At 39.2% G+C, this 21,288-nt stretch overlaps 2 protein-coding genes across 5 annotated transcripts in view; one reads left to right on the plus strand and one right to left on the minus strand.

The window, feature by feature from the left end:
• The window catches only part of chpt1 (choline phosphotransferase 1), a 21,614-nt gene extending 1,275 nt beyond the window's left edge, over positions 1-20,339 (plus strand). The window contains exons 2-8 of the mRNA XM_062064795.1: positions 9,929-10,076; positions 10,155-10,296; positions 10,358-10,442; positions 14,333-14,464; positions 14,542-14,700; positions 14,783-14,908; positions 18,930-20,339. Coding sequence (XP_061920779.1) covers positions 9,929-10,076; positions 10,155-10,296; positions 10,358-10,442; positions 14,333-14,464; positions 14,542-14,700; positions 14,783-14,908; positions 18,930-19,046 — 909 coding nt within the window. The 3' untranslated portion in view covers positions 19,047-20,339. The remainder of the gene's footprint in view (positions 1-9,928; positions 10,077-10,154; positions 10,297-10,357; positions 10,443-14,332; positions 14,465-14,541; positions 14,701-14,782; positions 14,909-18,929) is intronic.
• The window catches only part of gnptab (N-acetylglucosamine-1-phosphate transferase subunits alpha and beta), a 56,257-nt gene continuing 55,219 nt past the window's right edge, over positions 20,251-21,288 (minus strand). Inside the window, exon 21 of one of the 4 annotated variants that reach the window (XM_062064785.1) lies at positions 20,251-21,054. In XM_062064785.1, the coding sequence (XP_061920769.1) occupies positions 20,983-21,054 (72 nt within the window). In that variant the 3' untranslated portion in view covers positions 20,251-20,982. The remainder of the gene's footprint in view (positions 21,055-21,288) is intronic. The other 3 variants (XM_062064784.1, XM_062064786.1, XM_062064787.1) reach the window with 3 other exon arrangements.

A 21,288-nucleotide genomic window follows, 5' to 3' on the forward strand; every position in this document is an offset into this window, starting at 1 on the left:
AAGTCGGGGTCCACCTCAATTGATTCATGATACAGATATATACTATCAAATATATACTAACATCATAATACAGTCATCACACAAGATAATCATCAGAGTATATACATTGAATTATTTACAATCCGGGGTGTGGGATATGGAGGGGGTGGGGGGTTAGGTTTGGTTGGTATCAACACTTCTGTCATCAACAATCAGCCTCAACAATTGCATCATCAGAGAAATGGACATTGGAACAGTGTAGGACTGACTTGGTAGGATATGTACAGCAAGTAGTGGACATAGAGAGAGAGATATCAGAAAGCATAAGAAAAACATTTGATTATTTACAATCCGGGGAGGGTGTTAGTTTAGGGTTGAAGTTGCCTGGAGGTGTACTTTTATTGCGGTTTTGAAGGAGGATAGAGATGCCCTTTCTTTTATACCCGTTGGGAGCGCATTCCACATTGATGTGGCATAGAAAGAGAATGAGTTAAGACCTTTGTTAGATCGGAATCTGGGTTTAACGTGGTTAGTGGAGCTCCCCCTGGTGTTGTGGTCATGGCGGTCATTAAGGAAGTAGTTTGACATGTACTTCGGTATCAGGGAGGTGTAGCGGATTTTATAGACTAGGCTCAGTGCAAGTTGTTTTACTTTACTTTACTTCTACTTTGTGAAATAACAGACAAACAACTGTACAACCAGCGTTTATAGTGTGTATGATTATCATCGGGTGTCCTGCTTACAACTGACTCAAAGTCCACACTTCCTGCATACTTTGCTTCATGTCAAATTCCACCTGTGCAAAGATTAAAGAAACCTAATCTTACAAACAAGATTGACCCAGGTTACAGTTCTGTCTATAACACCATTTATTAGCTCACTTTATCTGCTATTTTCAGGCTACAACAATGAAGGCTGCAATGATTAATCGATCAGAAAAAAGCTTTGATTTATATTTTGGTGCCTTGATTAATCTTTTGAGTGTAACTAATACAAATAGATAAAATCCAGAATACATGGAGTGCCCGGAACTTTAAAAGTGCCCTATTATCTTACCTCTTGGTACAAATATTTTTGTTTATTTGGGATCCCCATAAATCTTGAACATTTCAAATCAAACCATGATTCTGGTAACCTGACTCTCGCCAGATCCTTGTAGTTCGCTGAGCTCCCCACAAGGATCTTGGACTTCTCAATAGGAGATGTATTTCAGGAGGCGGGGCCTTGTAAAAAAAAAAAAAATTGTATGTGATTGGATAAACCACTTGTCCGTTATCTTGAATGACGTGCTACTTCAACCACTCACATCGAAATCAACCCGTGATGCTGATGAGAGCGACGCTGGGAAATCCAAAACAGAACAGCCGACATATTGGATAACAACAGAGCGAAAATAATTCATATTCGATAGATTCGACAAAACAGTTGCAACAGCAGAATAATTTTCAGCACACGACTCCTCGCCATTGTTGTTTGAATCAAACAGTCGCTTCGGCGCTACATCACATCTATGAAATCCCGCCCGGCGATCCTGATTGGTTCATTATTTTTTGCCATCTTGAAGGAGTTTGCATTGCCCTCGATCCCAGATCCTTGTGTGGAGCTCAGCAATCTGGCGAGAGTCAGGTTATGATTCTGGAGCCATGGCAGATATTTATAAAACAGTATTGCCTTCTTCAAAATTTGAGATTTTAGTGACCGATTTTGCCCGAGTTACGTCACCGGCAATCATTAAGGTTTACCCGAAGAGGTTTGCGCGAGTCTGCCATTTTTATTCAGTAGTAGTCCAAAGGTGTCACTGTCAGTGTCTATCCTCTTTTTGTGGGGCAGACTGGCTCGTACATGCACATGCATGCTAAAATCCTCCGCTGTTGCCATTTCTAATCAAAGTGAGCGTATAGTTCTAACTTGTATCTGTCAGTGGAGTCGATATAGAAGCGCTTAACAACTACAACATGGCTGGCGGGGTGGAGGCTTGCAGGAGGACTTCGGCAAGTAAATAAGATAGACATTGACCGATGTGGGGTTTTTTCTCGGCTGATACAGATTATTGGTCGTCATGGAGGCCGATATTCATTTACTGTAAAATTTAGCTATAAATGAATAGTAAACAGCTGGACAAGGCTTCAAGTTTGTTTTTTTAACATTATTTTTAGGTAAAAGTCGGACCAGTAGACATAATGTTTAATTTGGTGCTAATTGTGTGGTTACTTTAGCTCCAAATAACATTAGGGGATTTCACAAGCACTTTTTATTACGTGTGTCTAAGAGAATGCGCTGATAATCTGTCGATCCCTCGGCCCGCAAAATGGAGCATTCTAAAAGGAACAGTCAAAAAACGGTTCGTAAAACAAAATGCATGCAACATTTTGACCAAAGCACCACCATTACATGTTAAGTAGATCCCACGAGGGAGCGTTTCAAATGTAGAAAAAAATAATAATTACATGAGCCCTTTAAATATGTAGACATAGTTTACCCTTGGCCGAATATTAATTAATACATTTTTATTTTTTGCACACATTTTAAAAGCGCAATTTCAATGTTGTTGATGTGCATTTATTAAAAAAATATTTATTTGAACTATTTTCCCCAAAATACAGACAGAATCTATAATCTGTGTTATCCGGTTACTCGATCAATCAAATAAACTACTTGATAGATTACTTGATTATGAACATAATTGATAGCTGCAGCCCCAATAGCAACTTTTTCTTGTGTTCAATATAATACATCAAACGCTGGCTAGGAGTTTTTATCCACTTTTGTTTCAATAAAAAAAAGGACTCACCCTACTTCCAATTACGCCAGGTAACACGCAGTTTGGTGCCGATCCAAAACATCCACCCGTCTTCTGTTGCTCATTGGGGCCTATCCCGGCAGACTCTGGGCAAGCAGTGGGGTGCACCCTGGACTGGTCGCCAGCAGCCAATCACAGGACACATATGAACAACTTTTCACACTCACACCTACAGTATATACCATTTAGTCTCCAATTAGCCTGACATGGATGCTTTTTGGGATGTCAAAGCAGGGATCTTAAACTCAATTGACCTGGGCGCCGCTGAAGTTACAGTCATCTGCGTGAGGCTGGACCGCACAAAGTATTCCCTTCAGAATCACGTTTTAACAACATGACTAAATGTTAAATACTTTTAACAGCGAGTGATGTGCGATACCACTGATTTTCTTTCCAATCCAATACTGAGTGAAATTTAAGCTGGTATCGGCGAGACCAATCCAATACTTTGTGCAAACATACGAAATATCTATCCATCCATTTTTTAATAGGTCTGCTAAAACGTAAAAAGTTGTGTATTTCAAATAATGTCTCATGACACCCCCAGGAAAACCAAAAATATTTAACCCCCACTCTCCACCGTGACTATAAATAGTGTAATTGGTCCATAAAATTGTTACAACTATACGTCTACATAAAATTGTAAGTTCATTAACATTAAAGGAAACAACACAGCGGTCTTTCCTGGTCTCCCACGGTGGTTACAATGAAGACAAACGCTTAATCATATTCCGGTATGGCAAAAGAAGCATGTTCCCCAAGGCCACACGTGTCCCCCTGGTATTGCACCGTGCCCCCCCAAGGGGACCCGCCCCACTATTTGAGAAGGGCTGATTTATATTGAGGTAGTGGTGTATATAGTCAAGCTGTTGTAATAAAACAGAAAAAAAAGGACACGGTGATACAAAGTACACAAAAATGGTGTTTCAAACCAAAAAAAAAGAAAATGCGTGAAATCATTAAACTAAATGACTAAGAACTACCATTAGCATACATTTACAATTCAGTTACATGAACATCTCAATGTGAACATTTAAGTTTAGTTACTTGACATAGTGTTCCTGCTCAAATAACTAAAGTATCAAAGTATCGATATTTTGAATTGAGAATTGATATTACTGCATAAATATCTGGTGTCGGCGGTATCGATATTTCAGTATTGGACCGCACATCGCTACTAACAGCAGCTATTGTGACCCTGAGCTATGGGAAGTTATTATAAATGTCAAATTAAATGTAAAATGATGTATTTTGACACTGTTGATATGGTCGGAGACACTTAAGCATGCTAAGAGGATGTTGCTCTTTGTGTTGCCCAATGTGTGTTTGTGCTCTTGTCATTTTGGTGTTTCACTGTTATCGTAGTATTTAAGTATTACCTGCCCAGGGTCGTGGGGCACGATTACACTGAACTATGACGTTAAGGGCCTACTGAAATGAATTTTTTAATTCAAACGGTGATAGCAGATCCATTCTATGTGTCATACTTGATCATTTCGCAATATTGCCATATTTTTGCTGAAAGGATTTATTAGAGAACAACGACGATAAAGTTCGCAACTTTTGGTCGCTGATAAAAAAAGCCTTGCCCCTACCGGAAGTAGCGTGACGTCACAGGCTGGAGGGCTGCTCACATTTCCCTATTGTTTACAATGCAGCGAAAGAGATTCAGACCGAGATAGCGACGATTACCCCATTAATTTGAGCGAGGATGAAAGATTTGTGGATGAGGAACGTGAGAGTGAAGGACTAGAATGCAGTGCAGGACGTATCTTTTTTCGCTCTGACCGTAACTTAGGTACAAGGGTTCATTGGATTCCACACTTTCTCCTTTTTCTATTGTGGATCACGGATTTGTATTTTAAACCACCTCGGATACTATATCCTCTTGAAAATGAGAGTCGAGAACGCGAAATGGACATTCACAGTGACTTTTATCTCCACGACAATACATCGGTGAAGCTCTTTAGCTACTGAGCTAACGTGATAGCATCGGGCTCAAATGCAGATAGAAACAAAATAAATAAACCACTGACTGGAAGGATAGACAGAAGATCAACAATACTATTAAACCGTGGACATGTAAATACACGGTTAATAATTTCCAGCTTGGCGAAGCTTAAAAATGCTGTTGCTAACGACGCCATTGAAGCTAACTTAGCAACGGGACCTCACAGAGCTATGATAAAAACATTAGCGCTCCACCTAAGCCAGCCAGCCCTCATCTGCTCATCAACACCCGTGCTCACCTGCGTTCCAGCGATCGACGGAAGGACAAAGGACTTCACCAGATCATCCGTGCGGTCGGCGGCTAGCGCGTCTGCTATCCAAGTCAAAGTCCTCCTAATTGTGTTGCTACAGCCAGCTGCTAATACACCGATCCCACCTACAACTTTCTTCTTTGCAGTCTTCATTGTTCATTAAACAAATTGCAAAAGATTCACCAACACAGATGTCCAGAATACTGTGGAACTTTGAGATGAAAACAGAGCTTTTTTGTATTGGATTTAATGGTGTACCAATACTTCCGTTTATTTAGTGACGTCACACGCATACGTCATCATACATAGACGTTTTTCAACCGGAAGTTTAGCGGGAAATTTAAAATTGCACTTTATAAGTTAACCCGGCCGTATTGGCATGTGTTGCAATGTTAAGATTTCTTCATTGATATATAAACTATCAGACTGCGTGGTCGGTAGTAGTGGCTTTCAGTAGGCCTTTAAGTAGAGGGGCAAAAAATATGGGCCCACGGCCTGGACGTGAGTTTGAGACCCCTGCTTTAGAGTAATATGATTCTCGTAAAAAAGTAGTCATCCAAATACTTATTCGATCAAAAGTAAGTATTGTAGTAAATGTATAAAAAAATACTCAAGTACTGAGTAACCGGCGAGCAACTTTGGATCTATTTAGTAGCTACTTTTTAATGGTAATTGCACTACAGCTGGTGTGCGTGCGAGAGGCACACACTGCTACATGCACAACAAAAAGTTGACATTTTCCAGTCGCTTATGACATTATAACAGGGCTAATGTTAGCATATGCACAGCTAAAACTTAAAAAAAACATGTACAACTTACCACAATATCTTTTCTCTCGTTGGAAGTGGAATTCTTGTAAGCTGAAATGTGAACATTTCTACTGACACAGATGACAGCGAATGATATAAATGTTCTTTTTCAGAGTGTTTAAGTGAACAATGACATCGCCTCATTTGAAGTCATGTCACTTTTTACAGTGTGTAGTTTGAGTGCAGTTATGTGTACAGGTCGACCAAATATCGTCATTTTGGAGTATATTGGCCTTTTTTTTTGTCTTACAACTACTGTACAACTCAACTACATCAGCAGATACAATATGTACACATATGATGCCAGTGAAGTAGATAAATAAAAACCACTGCTCAAGCTCCAGTCCGTTTGCCCTGCATGTGAAAAGTTGCCGGCTCTATTTGTTTCACTACTGCAAGTTAGTGTACACTAACCAACAACATTGATAAACCAGTGGGTGAAGTGTCATGCCCAAGGACACAACAGCAGTGGCTAGGATGGCAGAATCTTATTCGTACCAGGACCCCACACGTTTTTGGACGCTGTTAAAAGGGGAACTGCACTTTCTTTGGAATTTTGCCTATCGTTCACAATCTTGATTATGAAAGACAAGATCACATATTTCTTCTTTTTTTTTTTTTTTTTAGGATTTTAAAGATGACAAACGTTTGGAAAATGCGGCTAATAAGCCTTCAAAGCCCTCCAAAACAACTTTAAAACCCTCTATCAGCATTTTATATATACGCTGCAAATCTATATATCGTGTAGTAACAGACACATTGATAACAATATGTAATCTGTTCAATATTTACCATATTTTGGTCATTTTAAGCACTGCCGGACCTGTTTCCCCTCAGCACATTTATTTCAGTTTCCATTGGAGCACACTTCCGGCAACAAATGAGTGTTCCTACTTCCGGAAACAAATGCGAGTGTGTTCTAATCATGGCAGACTTGGTAACAGAGAACGAAGACAACTATTTTTGGAAAAATGACACAACCTTATCTTTTGAAGCTGGATATACAAAGGATGAACTGCTGCTTTTAGAAGCGAGCGAGAGGTCTGAAACGTTGGATCGGACAAAAGCCGAGAGAGTGAGGCTGGCGTGTCTTGACACTGTAAATGTTGAACTTCAAGTCAAGCTATTTCCACTAAAAATGGAGTGCTTATCCAGAATAAACCGGAAAAAACGCACAACTGTCAGGTCGAGTGAGTCACTTTAATATTTATCATGATACACCTAGCACATCATGCTCGTTATTACAACGACAGTACATACGCTGTCGAGCTAGCTGGGTAAAAACAAAACATGAAATGTGTGCTACTACTTTACAGATACTGTAATATGATTGTTCATGTTTTTCAGTCAGTAAGATTGGTGTCCTATCACATTGTGTTGTACAATACAAACTCAGACACGATTCAGCTGCTGATGTAGAAGCGAGCTTATCTATTGCCGTAGCTATCTTACGGCTAATACCGTAGCATACCGATGTGTTACTACACTAGAAAAATAGTTCCTCAGTGTTCGCTCTTACAATAACAATGTCGCTCCAGTTTGGTTATTAAAAGGTAACTTAAATGAAGTATTGTTGGCGGTTTTTGGATGCATTTTCAAAGTGATTTAAGGGTCGAATTGATTGCTCCCATTAGCTGCATTGCTAGCCACCTAGGACGAGACTATTTTTACAAGTTAGAATTTTTAAAAAAAAGGGGTAAAAAAAATATTTTGTCTTCTTGTGAATGATAGGCAAAATTCATTAAAAAAATTCAGTTCCCCTTTTAAGAATGTGGCAATGAAGGATGTTTCGATAAATGTTTTCTACTGCTGATTCCGATACTATCATCTAGGGCTGGACGATTATGGCAAAGTAATAAAGATTATTTTGTTTGATATTGTAAACACAATTAATAACTGTACTATTCATTAATTTGGGGCGGTATAGCTCGGTTGGTAGAGTGGCCGTGCCAGCAACTTGAGGGTTCCAGGTTCGATTCCCGCTTCCGCCATCCTAGTCACTGCCGTTGTGTCCTTGGGCAATTACCCACCTGCTCCCAGCGCCACCCGCACTGGTTTAAATGTAACTTAGATATTGGGTTTCACTATGTAAAAGCGCTTTGAGTCACTAGAGAAAAGCACTATATAAATATAATTCACTTCACTTCACTAATTTGAAAACATTTGTATTTGTTGTACCACCGAAACCTAACTTTAAATATAGTTTTAAAAAAACAGTTATGAATGAGTAACGAATAAATCACAAGTAAAATAATAATACATTTAAATAACAATAGTAATATAACTATAAATTTACAAAAAATAAAAATAAAAACAATACAATTCTGTTATTAATTTGTTTATATTCCTTTTTTTTTTACATACCACCAATGCTTTTTCTGTCAAATAAAATGTTTTGTAATTAAATGCAAACATCCTTATTATTGTTACAATACATCTTTGCACAATTGTGACCAGTATTTTAAGCCTAAGTATAATATTTGTGTAAATGTATCAGTAAGTGCTTTAAGTACATTATGTTAGTGTAAGGTACTTTTTTGAAGCCTTTATTTTGTTAGCGCAATCAGACCGGATGTGGCGCACTGCGCTATTATTGTGAAGGGGGAAATGTGCTGTTCTGTTATTCTCAGCTTGACGAGTCAAGAAAGGACACGAGGCTGTAAAAAAAATGAATGAGCAGTACAGGACAAATTATTTTCCCAAACAAATGTTCCTTCTCCTCACAATGACAACATTTCGCTCACATTTAGGTCAATTTCCCTGATATTCTGCGTTTATCAGCGGATTCCGTTTTATTGGCCAATTATTTAACACTGTCTGCAGTTACTTCAACACGAAAATAATATGACTTACTTCTTTTTTTGAGTTTAGTGATTATTGATTAGGCATACTAGCTCTGTGTCAAATAAAAAGTAGCAACTATGGTGAGATCCCAAACTCTTTTTTTTTCTCCCGACTCACACGCTCACTTATCCGTTTCACCATTACAAGTTCCGGAATTTACATGCACATTGTTTGCACATTAATCGTTTTGTTTTTTTCTTGATTATTATATTTTCAGGATCGTGAAAAGCCATAATCAAAATCTTAATTCGATTAATTGTCCAGTTCTACTATCACCCATAAGTGAGATCGGCCAATACCTTTTTTTTATTTTTTTATACCAATACATGTTACATGTATTAACCGTAAAATATTATATTTATTTATGGTGAGTGTTGTTAACAGTCTAACAATATCAACACAATATTTAAACCACTTCCTTATTCTCCTTTATTATATATAATTAGTTTGAGCAAAACAAAGTCAATAGTACACAATACCTTAACAGAAGCAAAAATGACTTATTCATTTAAATCTTTTGGTTTTTTAAAGGACTTCTGCCCTCAAAGTCCTCCTTTGTCTAAGGAATTACTCGCGGAGTTTGTAAACATGAACAAAAATGACAATATTGAGAGAATAAAAATATGTATTTAATTACTCTTGTATCGATCATATACTGATACTACCTCTGGTATCGACACCACCTATTTTATGGATCGATGCGCCGTGTAGTGACTGACAATGCTGACACACTAACTTTTATTATTATTATTATTATTATTCTCTCTTTACTCGTTTTAATCTACTTATTAATTTCCTGTTAATATCTTATTACATTCGGCTGTACCACATTTCTATCTACACTTCTTAAACTTCATGACTTACAAAGCACTTATTTATTGTGTTGTTTAAAGCTAGGTTAGCTTAGCTATTAGCATGCCTGCTCTTGGTGTGTACATGTTTAGCCTCATTCTCCAGTGATAACAATCCTTAAGAAACTTGAAATTGTATTGTATTTGCCATAGTAGGGGTAATTATTTTCAATTTAGGGCAGTGTCTCCACACTGTGTATGAAGACACAATTATCTACTGACTTACCAAAAATAAATGGTGTAAGTCAGATGTCGGCGTTAAAAGACAAATTGGCTATGGCCGATGACATACTTTTTCACAAAAATCGTCCGATACTGATCGGCATGTCTCTAATGGCAGTTTCATGTCACCCAAGATGACATTTTGTTGTCTCGCCCCCTCAGGCTCCAGCATGGGTTTTCATCCTGAGTGCTGTGGGCCTCTTCATGTACCAGTCTCTGGATGCCATCGACGGCAAGCAGGCCCGCCGGACAAACAGCAGCTCCGCCCTCGGCGAGCTCTTCGACCACGGCTGCGACGCCGTCTCCACAGGTCGCTGCACAAAACAGACTCCAGGTGGTCCTTGCCGAACAGTGCGGGTGATATAACGAGACGATGTCGTTGTCGCAGTGTTTGTTGCCGTGGGTACATGCATCTCGTGCGGCATTGGCAGATACCCAGACTGGATCTTCTTCTGCGGCTTCATCGGGATGTTTATGTTCTTCTGCGCCCACTGGCAGACCTACGTTTCAGGAACCCTCCGCTTTGGCCTGTGAGTCCCCGTTTGTGCATGAATGCTTAGGCTTTTCACTACTTCTTCTTTCTATTGACAGAGTGGACGTCACAGAGGTGCAGTTTGCCATCATGACCATGTACCTGATGTCCGCCTTTGGGGGCGTGAGCCTTTGGCAATGCACGGTAAAATCAAACGTCTATCTGCCGTGCCCATCATTTAACTCCCATTTCCACAAAGTTCGCTTCCTCTTCTCTTTGGGTACCATGCACAGTGGTACCTGAAGGGGCGGGGCTAGACAAAGTAAAGCGTGTTGATTGGTGGACCGAGAAAGACTGAAACAATTGCAGTACAACCTCGATTTACAAACCCTTGTAGTACAAACTTTTCCATTTACAAACTGCAGACCAAATAAAAATACACTTTGGTGTACGAATGTTCCATCAACCTATTGTGTGCCTGGAAGCACATCCATGGCGTGTGGGCTTATCTCCTGCTGCTACTTTGTGTGATTTTTTTTTTTAAGCCTTTTTACAAAATGTCTCTACACTGCAAAAAGTCAGTGTTCAAAAACAAGAAAAAAATATACAAAAATTAGGGGTATTTTATTTGAACTAAGCAAAATTATCTGCCAATAGAACAAGAAAATTTGGCTCGTGAAGACTTTCCAAAACAAGTATAATTAGCTAACCTCAATGAACCCCAAAATACCTTAAAATAAGTATATTCTCGCTAATAACAAGTGTACTTTTCTTGGTAGAAAAAAAAAAAAGATACCTTTTGCTCAATATGTTGAAAAATATTCTTAAATTAAGTAAATGCTAGTTTTAGTACAGCAAACTTGTACTAAAAACTCATTTATTGTTCTTAATGGAAAGGCAACAAGGCAACCGCTTGTTACTCTCGGGGTCTCCTAGCCGCTCAGGCATATCATATGGTCTAAGAATGCATTTTTCCATCAATAACAGGACATCATCGCGCCAAGTGCGTGCTCTTTCAGTCAATTAGTGCACATATATACAGCCTGGCACCCGGCCAAAAAATTTTTAATTGTAATTTTGAAGAATTTACCGTATTTTTCGGATTATAAATCGCAGTTTTTTTCATAGTTTGGCCCTGGGTGCGACATATACTCCGGAGCGACTTATGTGTGAAATTATTAACACATTACCGTAAAATATCAAATAATATTATTTATCTCATTCGCGTAAGAGACGAAGCAAATGGCAGCAATTGTCACACACACGTCAACCAATAAGAATTCGGTGGGGGAGGGTCATGGTAGAAGTGCATTGTGGGTTATGGGATGCTAACTGCTATATGCTACTGCGGTAGCTATTAAAATGGATCACATCAACATTGGCGGTAACTTATAAAAACTGAGAAGGGCTGAACTAAAATGGCACTGAAAAGGAAATCATATACTGCAGATTACAAGCCGGACGTAGTGAAATATGCAGCAGAAAACGGCAATCGAGCAGCAGAAAGAAAGGAAACGGCGCATACCAGAGGCGACACCGTGGAGGAAGATTTCATGGGATTTAGCGATCGGGAGTGACAGATTGTTTGGTAAACGTATAGCATGTTCTATATGTTATAGTTATTTGAATGACTCTTGCCATGATGTGTTGCGTTAACATACCAGGCACGTTCTCAGTTGGTTATTTATGCCTCATATAATGTACACTTATTCAGCCTGTTATTCACTATTCTTTATTTATTTTAAATTGCCTTTCAAATGTCTATTCTTGGTGTTGGATTTTATCAAATAAATTTCCTCCAAAAATGCGACTTATACTCCAGTGCGACGTATATATGTTTTTTTCCTTCTTTATTGTGCATTTTTGGCCGGTGCGACCTATACTCAGGAGCGACTTATAGTCCGAAAAATACGGTACCTGAATGTGCATGAACTATTTCTGTTCAAAATAGTTTTTTAAAAAAAAGTTTTTTAATTTTTATTTATTTTTAATTTTTATTTTGTTCAAAATAGTTTGAAATGTCACATGTTAAATGTTTAAATATGAACTGTCAGTTTACTGTACTACTATGAGTACGTATTTTCTATTGTTTCATTGAAAATAAAACAGCAAAATCCATTTGGCTGTCATCTGTTTTAATTATGAGACACAATTGTGTCAAAGTCGTGATTTTTTTTTTTCATGCTTGAAATTATTACTTTAAAAAAGTAGTTTTATACTTGTGAGTGTTGATGACACAGCTTTGCAACAGTTGATGATCTAGTTTCAAGCATGTTTTACTCAATATAGGTCATCAAACCTCAGCAACAAGCTGTAATATCTTACTGAGATAATTTAGGACCAAAACACTTAAAACAAGTAAAACACTAACATAAAATCTGCTTAGTGAGAAGAATTATCTTATCAGACAGAAAATAAGCAAATAGCACCCTTATTTGAGATATTTCATCTTACGTAGATTTCAGTTTTTGCAGTGTAGTTTTGTTAGCTCAATGAGTCCAAAGAAAACCATGGACGAGCAATGTAAAGTTTGAATCATTAAGTATCCAGAGCATTGTCAACACTGCCCTACCCTCCCCTACCCGCTGCAGACAAAGAAAACTCTTGGCCTCAGTCTGGACCTCCTCCCCAGAAGCCCAGACTAAGACCGAACCTTTGTTTTACTCATCCACCCCCCACAGCGTTGACCTTTTTCCCACCTTTCTAAGGGGCGCTGGAAGTTGGCTGACCCGTCAGCGTTCCTGTTCTGTATGTCTGCTCTTGAGTGGGACTAATAAAGTATACCAATGACGATTGCAACCCATTATTCATATTTAAGTTGTGTTTTATGGAGAAATTTGATTTACTATACAAACTTAACTATTTACATACCCTGTTCAAGAACCAAGTAGGTAAATCGAGGTTCCGCTGTACTGTAATGGTCAAGAAGAAAGACGTGCTCAGTGGCCTTGTGGTTAGAGCAGGCCTGGGCAATTATTTTTACTCGGGGGGGCCAAATTTAGAGAGAAAAATGTGTCTGGGGGCCAGTATGTCTCTTTTTAGGAACAAAACCTCACAATAATGTCTGATTGAATGCTAAAAACGTTATGACAGACCGCCTTAAAAAAACATAATTGAATTTTACATTTTTTTACTGAATGAGACACCCAAAATGTACATGAAAATAAAGAATGTGGGTTTTACAATATTAACTATGAAGGATAAAACACTGAATATTGACAACATAAGAACGTCACACCCCCTCTCCATCGACATATTTTACAATCAAGCAAAACGCAACAAAAATGCAACAAAAAGAGCTAAATAAGAACACGGAGAGTAAAATAAACCCACCTACAATCTGATATATCACTAAGCTTTAGAACTTTGTTGTAAAAATCTTCTTCCGTGTCTGTCCCTGACACCCGCATTTCAGGCTCTGGAAACTGTGGAAACGCTCCCCGCCCACACTGCTTAGTGCCTCGTCTGAGCTGCTGTGACTTAAATGACCATAGTAACTAATTAGATGACCATAGTAACTAATTAATGACCATAGTAACTTGATAGATGACCATAGTAACTAGTATATCATGCAGATTCCAACCATTGACATACTTAGTATAGTTGAAGACTTACGGTCATTAGAAAACATCACTGCACATCATAATGGCAGCTACACTTTCCATCTTAAACATCTAAAAAAAATGATTTGGGAATGCCCGGCGGGCCAGATTGAAAAGCTTAACAGGCCGCATGTGGCCCCCTGGGCCTTCATTTGCCCAGGTCTGGGTTAGAGTGTCCGTCCTGAGATCGGTAGGTCGTGAGTTCAAACCCCGGCCGAGTCATACCAAAGACTATAAAAATGGGAGCCATTACCTCCCTGCTTGACACTCAGCATCAAGGGTTGGAATTGGGGGTTAAATCACCAAAATGATTCCCGAGCGCGGCCACCGCTGCTGCTGCTCACTGCTCCTCTCACCTCCCAGGGGGTGGAACAAGGGGATGGGTCAAATGCAGAGAGTAATTTCACCACACCTAGTGTGTGTGTGACTATCAGTGGTACTTTAACATAACTTTTTAGTTCTCTGTCCTTTCTACGCTTTGTGTTTTTAAAGTTACCCGTCGTCGGACTGAAGATGTACGTCTTCCCCATCGTGGGCATCATTGGAGGGGCGCTGTACTCCTGCCACAACTACTTCCACGTCATCTTGAACGGCGGGGTCGGTAAAAATGGCTCCACCGTGGCGGTAAGCGTTGTTCTAGCTTAATGATGTCTGGTGGAACGTCGGCCGCCGCGCCTCACCTAACAAGGGTGGTCTCGCAGGACACCAGCGTGCTGAGTCCTGGTTTGCACATCGGCCTCATCCTCACGCTGGCCTTCATCATTTTCAAGAAGTCGTCCAGTCAGCTGTTTGAGCATCACCCCTGCCTCTACCTGCTCACCTTCGGCATGGTCATCGCAAAGATCTCCAACAAGCTTGTAGTACGTTTACAATTTTTGTTATTGCCTTTCAAAGTTCTCGCCATGCACTCTCTCAACTGTTTTTCCCGCCCCCCCCAATGAGGTGGCGCACATGACAAAGAGCGAGCTGCACCTCCCAGACACCGCCTTCATCGGCCCCGGCCTCCTCTTCCTCAACCAGTACTTCAACAGCTTCATCGACGAGCACATAGTACTGTGGATCGCCATGGTGAGCGTTTCTCATTAAAGCCTCCCAGTGCAAAAGGATTTTGCAAGACTGGTATATGTTGCAGCGTCGTCATACCAGAAAAACAAGAATCCCAACGGTTTATGCAACGTAATTAGAGCATAATTAAAGCAAACATGCCTAAGAAGGGCAGTGGACCATTCAGTGCATACATTAAGACACAAAGTACGTTAGCAAGCCTTTTCACAGGGGCTGTTGAGGCAAAATGTTGCCCAAATTATGACAGCTGCTCCTCAAATGATGAGGTTTCCTAATTTTCCTCACAGTTCAAAGGAACTATCAGAACTTTCCATAATGCCATCAAATATGTTGCCATACCCACCCAATGACGCGTGTATAAAGCTGGGCATCGAGGATCTCGTACGTTCCCATTCTGCCGCAACGGACTACATTTTTAAATGTTGATTCCTCTTTTTGATTACATTGAAAACATGGCAATATTTATGTGAAGTATCAAAGGACTGAATACCTGCTGAAACATGAGTGTCATTACCGTATTTTTCGGACTATAAGTTGCAGTTTTTTTCATAGTTTGGCCGGGGGTGCGACTTATACTCAGGAGCGACTTATGTTTGAAATTATTAACACATTACCGTAAAATATCAAATAATATTATTTAGCTCATTCACGTAAGAAACTAGACGTATAAGATTTCATCGGATATAGCGATTAGGAGTGACAGATTGTTTGTATACATATAGCATGTTCTATATGTTCTAGTTATTTGAATGACTCTTACCATAATATGTTACGTTAACATACCAGGCACGTTCTCAGTTGGTTATTTATGCGTCATATAACGTACACTTATTCAGCCTGTTGTTCACTATTCTTTATTTATTTTTAATTGCCTTTCAAATGTCTATTCTTGGTGTTGGGTTTTATCAAATATATTTCCCCAAAAAATGCGACTTATACTCCAGTGCGACTTATGTTTTTTTCCTTCTTTATTATGCATTTTCGGCCGGTGCGACTTATACTCTGAAAAATACGGTACATTGAAAACATGGCAATATTTATGTGAAGTATCAAAGGACTGAATACCTGCTGAAACATGAGTGTCATTACTATGACAATCGAGAATCCATAGAATACATTTTATGACCAGTGATCGCCAAATTACATTTAAAAATAATTTAATTGTAGTTATGTTACTTTCCCCAAATAGTAATCCAATTACAGAATAACTCTTCGCTAGTAAATAATTACTAGCGAAAGTAAATGCATTACTTAAAAAAAACAAAAAACTTCAAATACCTGCAGTTAAGACGTTTCATGACAGCTGTGCATGTGTGTGTGTGTGTGTGTTTGTGGACGATTATTGCAAAAATAATAATCACCACTATTTTTGATTGGTATTGAAATCATGATTAATGGTAAATGGGTTATACTTGTATAGCGCTTTTCTACCTTCAAGGTACTCAAAGCGCCTTGACACTATTTCCACACCCACTCACACACTGATAGTGAGCTGCCATGCAAGGCCCTAACCACCACCCATCGGGAGCAAGGGTGAAGTGTCTTGCTCAAGGACACGACGGACGTGACTAAGGTGGCGGACACCGGGGATCGAACCAGGAACCGTAAGGTTGCTGGCACGGCCGCTCTACCAACCAGGCCACGCCATTTTGTACATTAGAGATACTAAAATCAATATCAATCAATATTTGCTGAACTATCTGAAGAAAACATCCACAAATTAGCTTTGTGTTTAAGGTACCAAAGCAAATTGAGGTCTTTATTATTCCACCAACTGAACTAAGGCTGCAGCTAACGATTATTTTTCTATCGATTAATCTATAGATTATTTTTTTCGATTAATCGGTTAATCTATAGATTATTTTTTTGATTCATCTATAGGTTATTTTTCCTTTTACCGATTATTTTTTTAATTTAAAATGAAGATGAAAAAATAAATGTAGGCCTGTTTTTTCAAAAGGCATGGCTTTTATTTACAAAAAAAAGAAGTATGGCCACTCAGTCAACATTGACAACAACATGACAAAATATTCTGTAACAATGTAAACATTTAAAACTTTTAACCTTTAACAAAATTAAAAGTAGCTTATTTGCTTTTTAATGTGCAAATATAAAAGTAAACATCCAGTGCAAATGTTAATATTCTGCAATAGTATAAGCATTTCAAAAGTAAAAGTATTGCTTATTTTGCTTTAAAATGTGCAAAAATAAAGATAAACATCCAATACAAAAAAGTGCAAAACGAAATATTCTGTAACAACAGTGTAAACATTTCAACAAAAGTGAAAGTATTGCTTATTTGCTAAATTGTGCAAAAATAAAGATAAACATTCAATACAAAAAAGTGCCAATCTAAATATTCTGGAGCACTGTAAACATTAAGTATTGCTTTTAAAATGTGCAAAATAAACATCCAGTCCAACACAGTACACAATAACCAATTCTACTCATTCCAGTGAGTGACTAACAGTTGTAATGAAGAAAGGTTAGCATGTCTACATGCTCTGGTTCTTTTCATGTTTACAATATTCCCAGCAGCTGAAAATAGGCGCTCAGAAGGGGTTGATGTGGCTGGAACTGAGAGCTAATTACCGGTAGCCTTCACCTCAAGCCAGGACTGCGAGTGAGCTGAGCTCCAGTTTATATTCCTAGAAGGTCAACGGGCTCATAGTGATGTTACTAGTAGTTGACTGGGAGGTGTTTATTATCATTTGGGGAGAGTCCGCTGCCTGATGCTCACCTGCTAAACACCTATCTGCTCCACGCTGAAGCGCTGACTACATGCGCTCTGAATACGCACTGCTGATTGGCTGATAACGCTTTGTATAACGCTTTGTGTGTACCAATCAGATGGTTGTGTGGGTGGGACAATGCTGCGTGCTGAGACAGAGGCAGCCGCAGAAGGAGCGAAGCAGCTTGTTAAGACTTTAGCAGCTAAAGTTAGCTTTAGCTTAGAAACTCGTTCGGTACACCCCCGTACCGAACCGAAAGCCCCGTACCGAAACGGTTCAATACAAAACACGTACCGTTACACCCCTAGCAGATACAAATGACACATTCATGTTTTTGTGTAATGACAACGTATACTCGCGCGGACGATTGACTAGTTAATGGTTTTCTTTTCAAATGTTCGTTCATAGCCGTTGTGCTGCTATGATAGGCCATTTCCGCTCGACACAGTGTGCATACAACAACATTATTAGGCCGTGTATTGAAATACTCCCACACTTTTGACCACTTTTGGCGTGATTTTTTCCCCCTCGCTCGCAGTCTGCTTTGCGCTCCGCCATGACGGTAGTGTGATGTAAATATGCGACGCGTCGACGCACAAAAACGGCGTCGACGTATTTACGTAACCGATGACGTCGACGCGTCGTTTCAGCCTTAAACTGAACCCGTTTTTTTTTTCCATTAACACACGTCAAAAGTGAAATGTTAATGTTAATTATGTGCATTTATTAGAAAAAAACAAGCAGGAAAAAAATCTTAATTCTACACAATTTTCCCCTAAAATATTAGGAGAAAATTAGCATTTAGGCTATAATCCGATTACTGGATTGATCAAACAAACTAACTGATGGATTAGTAAAATAATCGATAGCTGCAGCATTAGACAGTGTACAGTAAGATGCACAGGTTGTCAGGCATTTGGGTTTTAAAGTCCCATTTTTGTGAAGAATAGTGCTTCTATTGTTTTGTCGGTCTTTTTTTGCTGTGATGTTTATTTTGTCTGCAGAATGTGTCTGCACTTTGGATGGCCTTGCTTTGAAATAGTCAAGTTTGATCGGACTCTTGGTGCTCTGCCAACGACCTCACTAAACTATCCAATCTTTTTTTCTGTCTTTATCTGAACATTTTAGCCTTTTTGAGGTAAATAAAAGGCACAAAAGACATCTGTTTATTTGTGGAGATCCCTGTTAGTTGTACTTTCGCTAGCATGAAGTAGAACAATGTTTTTTCCATTGACAATTGGAGAAATATAATAGATCCAATTTGACTACAAAAACAGTTTTTTTCGCCTCAGGTGCTCTCCCTTGTGGACTTGACGCGTTATTGCACAGGCGTGTGCATCCAGATCGCCGCCCACCTGCGCATCAGAGTCTTCAGCATCACGCCCCCCGGCCCCACCCACCGCGACTGACATCTTGCCCGGCGGGAGGAAGCGGGGGGAAACGCAGACCTCTCCCCACTCCTGAAAGCAGACGAGAGCCCGAGCCTTGACCAAGTTACCACCTCCGCCTAAAAGTAACTATGAAAACGCCACCAAAGAAAAGTAATGCTCCAAAACATCCCCAAAAACTAACTTCTCTTTAAATACCAAATTGTTATTTTGATACTGTTTTTATGCACTGTGATTGACTTATGACAAAAATTAATATATTTAATAATTATCCAATAAACATGACTAAATTTGATCAATCAGGGTTGAGAAAAGGCCTAAAAATTGGCGACTGATTTCCAACGAGGTGTTTTGTGTACGGGCTACACGTGAAGCGCTGCACGTTCATGCGGAAACCGACGATGAGTGTCCCAACTTTTTTTTTTCTTTTGCATCTCATCGCCGTCAACTTATGAAGCGTTAACGCGCAACCTGTTCTGCTTTCTGAGTTCTTCTCCCTAAAGGGCTAATCAGACGTTCATGATGTTGTGATTGTACAGCTTAAAGTCGCCTTAAATGATTTTGTTGTAATTAAAAATTATGAATATTCAATACCAAACAAGTTTGTACGTGTTTTCCACTGAACAGCTGCAATGCAGAACCTTCCCTTTCATTGCCCCTTAAAAGGTACAGCGTGCAGATGAATCACTGACTTTGAATGCATTTTACTCATGTGCTTTTTTTTTTATTCATGTTGACGGGGATACAAACTGATTTTTTTTTTGGCCTCCTTCTGTGGCACCATTTTTCTGTTTAAAGGTTAAATATGCTTTTCCTGGATTTTACTCTGCACTGTAAAAAAAAAAAAAAAAAAAAAGTGGTGCTGTTTTTCCATTTACAGTAAAGCACTGTAAAAACAACCGTATATTTTATGGTAAAATTCTGGCAATTAAAAATAAGTAGTACCGCTTTTGTACTTACAGTAATGCACTGTAAAAAAAAAATCTGTAGATTTAACGGTTAAAAAAACACCAGCTTCGTCGCCATAATTTTACAGAAACAAAGTTATCGTTTTTCTATTTACAGTAATTGTGTAAAAACAATTGTACATTTTATGGTAAAATTATCCTTTTCACGTAAAATCTATTGATTTTTTTTTTTGCAGTGTGGAAAACATCTCTTCCTGTTTCTATGTTGGAAACTATGCATTAAAATGTACAACCTTCCATTTTTTCACCATTCAGTAACATTGTACCACAAATTTTTACTAACAAGTGCGTGTGTGTGTGTGTGTGAGGGAGGGAGGGGTGTTTGTAATAAAGAGGTTATTTTTCATGCATTTTGTGGTTCTGTTTTTCAAGCACAAGAAGTCAAACTCCAAAAGATGGACAAGTTGACATTTTATTTCACGTGGAAGATTACGTCAAGCAAGGCTGCAATCCAACTCCATGGCAACAGTTAGCGGCCACAATAAGTTAAAGAGCAAGTCTGAATTTCAGACATTAGCGAGTCTGCTGAGTCCCACGGGGACGCGCGCACAGACGGCTAAGAAAGCTGCCGCATCCGTCACAACATTTTTGTACCGATTTAACGAAACCACAACATTTGTCTTATAAAATATGAACTAAGAAGGCACTTCAAGATCCCACATTGTTAAAGACATAATTATTCCAAGTAAGCAACTCCTTTAAAATCAAGTCTGAGCGGTAAAAAAAAAGAACAATTAGTTGATTCGTCCTTATCTTGAACTGTTTGACCCAACAGTTACAAACCCAAAACAAATTAGCGGAAAATTCTTCATCCTATCAAAGCACTTGGTTTAAGATCTGAAAAACGCTCAGCGGCCAAGTTTGGAGTGTTTAGAGTCTTTGCTGCCTCCGGTGGCGGAAAGAGGTGTGTTCATGTCCTTGAGGAATTCTATATTCTCAACAAGGTGGATCTTCTTCTCCGCGGATGAGGACGACGGCGAGGTCTCCGTTTAAACTCTCTCGGGGTTGTCGTCCTTGGTCACTTTGCGTCGGGGGAACAGCTTGCGCTTTAAGTGGATCAGCTGCAGGAGAACAGAATGAAGTACGCAAGAAGACGAGTGAGGAGACATTTGACACCTCTGAGCGCACGCTGGAACCGATCCGAATAGCGATTTAATATCGCCATTAGACATCAACACTTGTGGAGGGGGGAGGAGCCTGACACATTCTAGACTGGGTTGTTCTCTTAAGGTCCCTGCAAATGACACCGGACACGGTCAGATTAAAAGCTCCAGGTCAAAAACGGGCCTGAGTGG

Source organism: Entelurus aequoreus, linkage group LG12 (assembly GCF_033978785.1).
Source record: "Entelurus aequoreus isolate RoL-2023_Sb linkage group LG12, RoL_Eaeq_v1.1, whole genome shotgun sequence".
Classification (NCBI taxonomy): Eukaryota; Metazoa; Chordata; class Actinopteri; order Syngnathiformes; family Syngnathidae; genus Entelurus; species Entelurus aequoreus.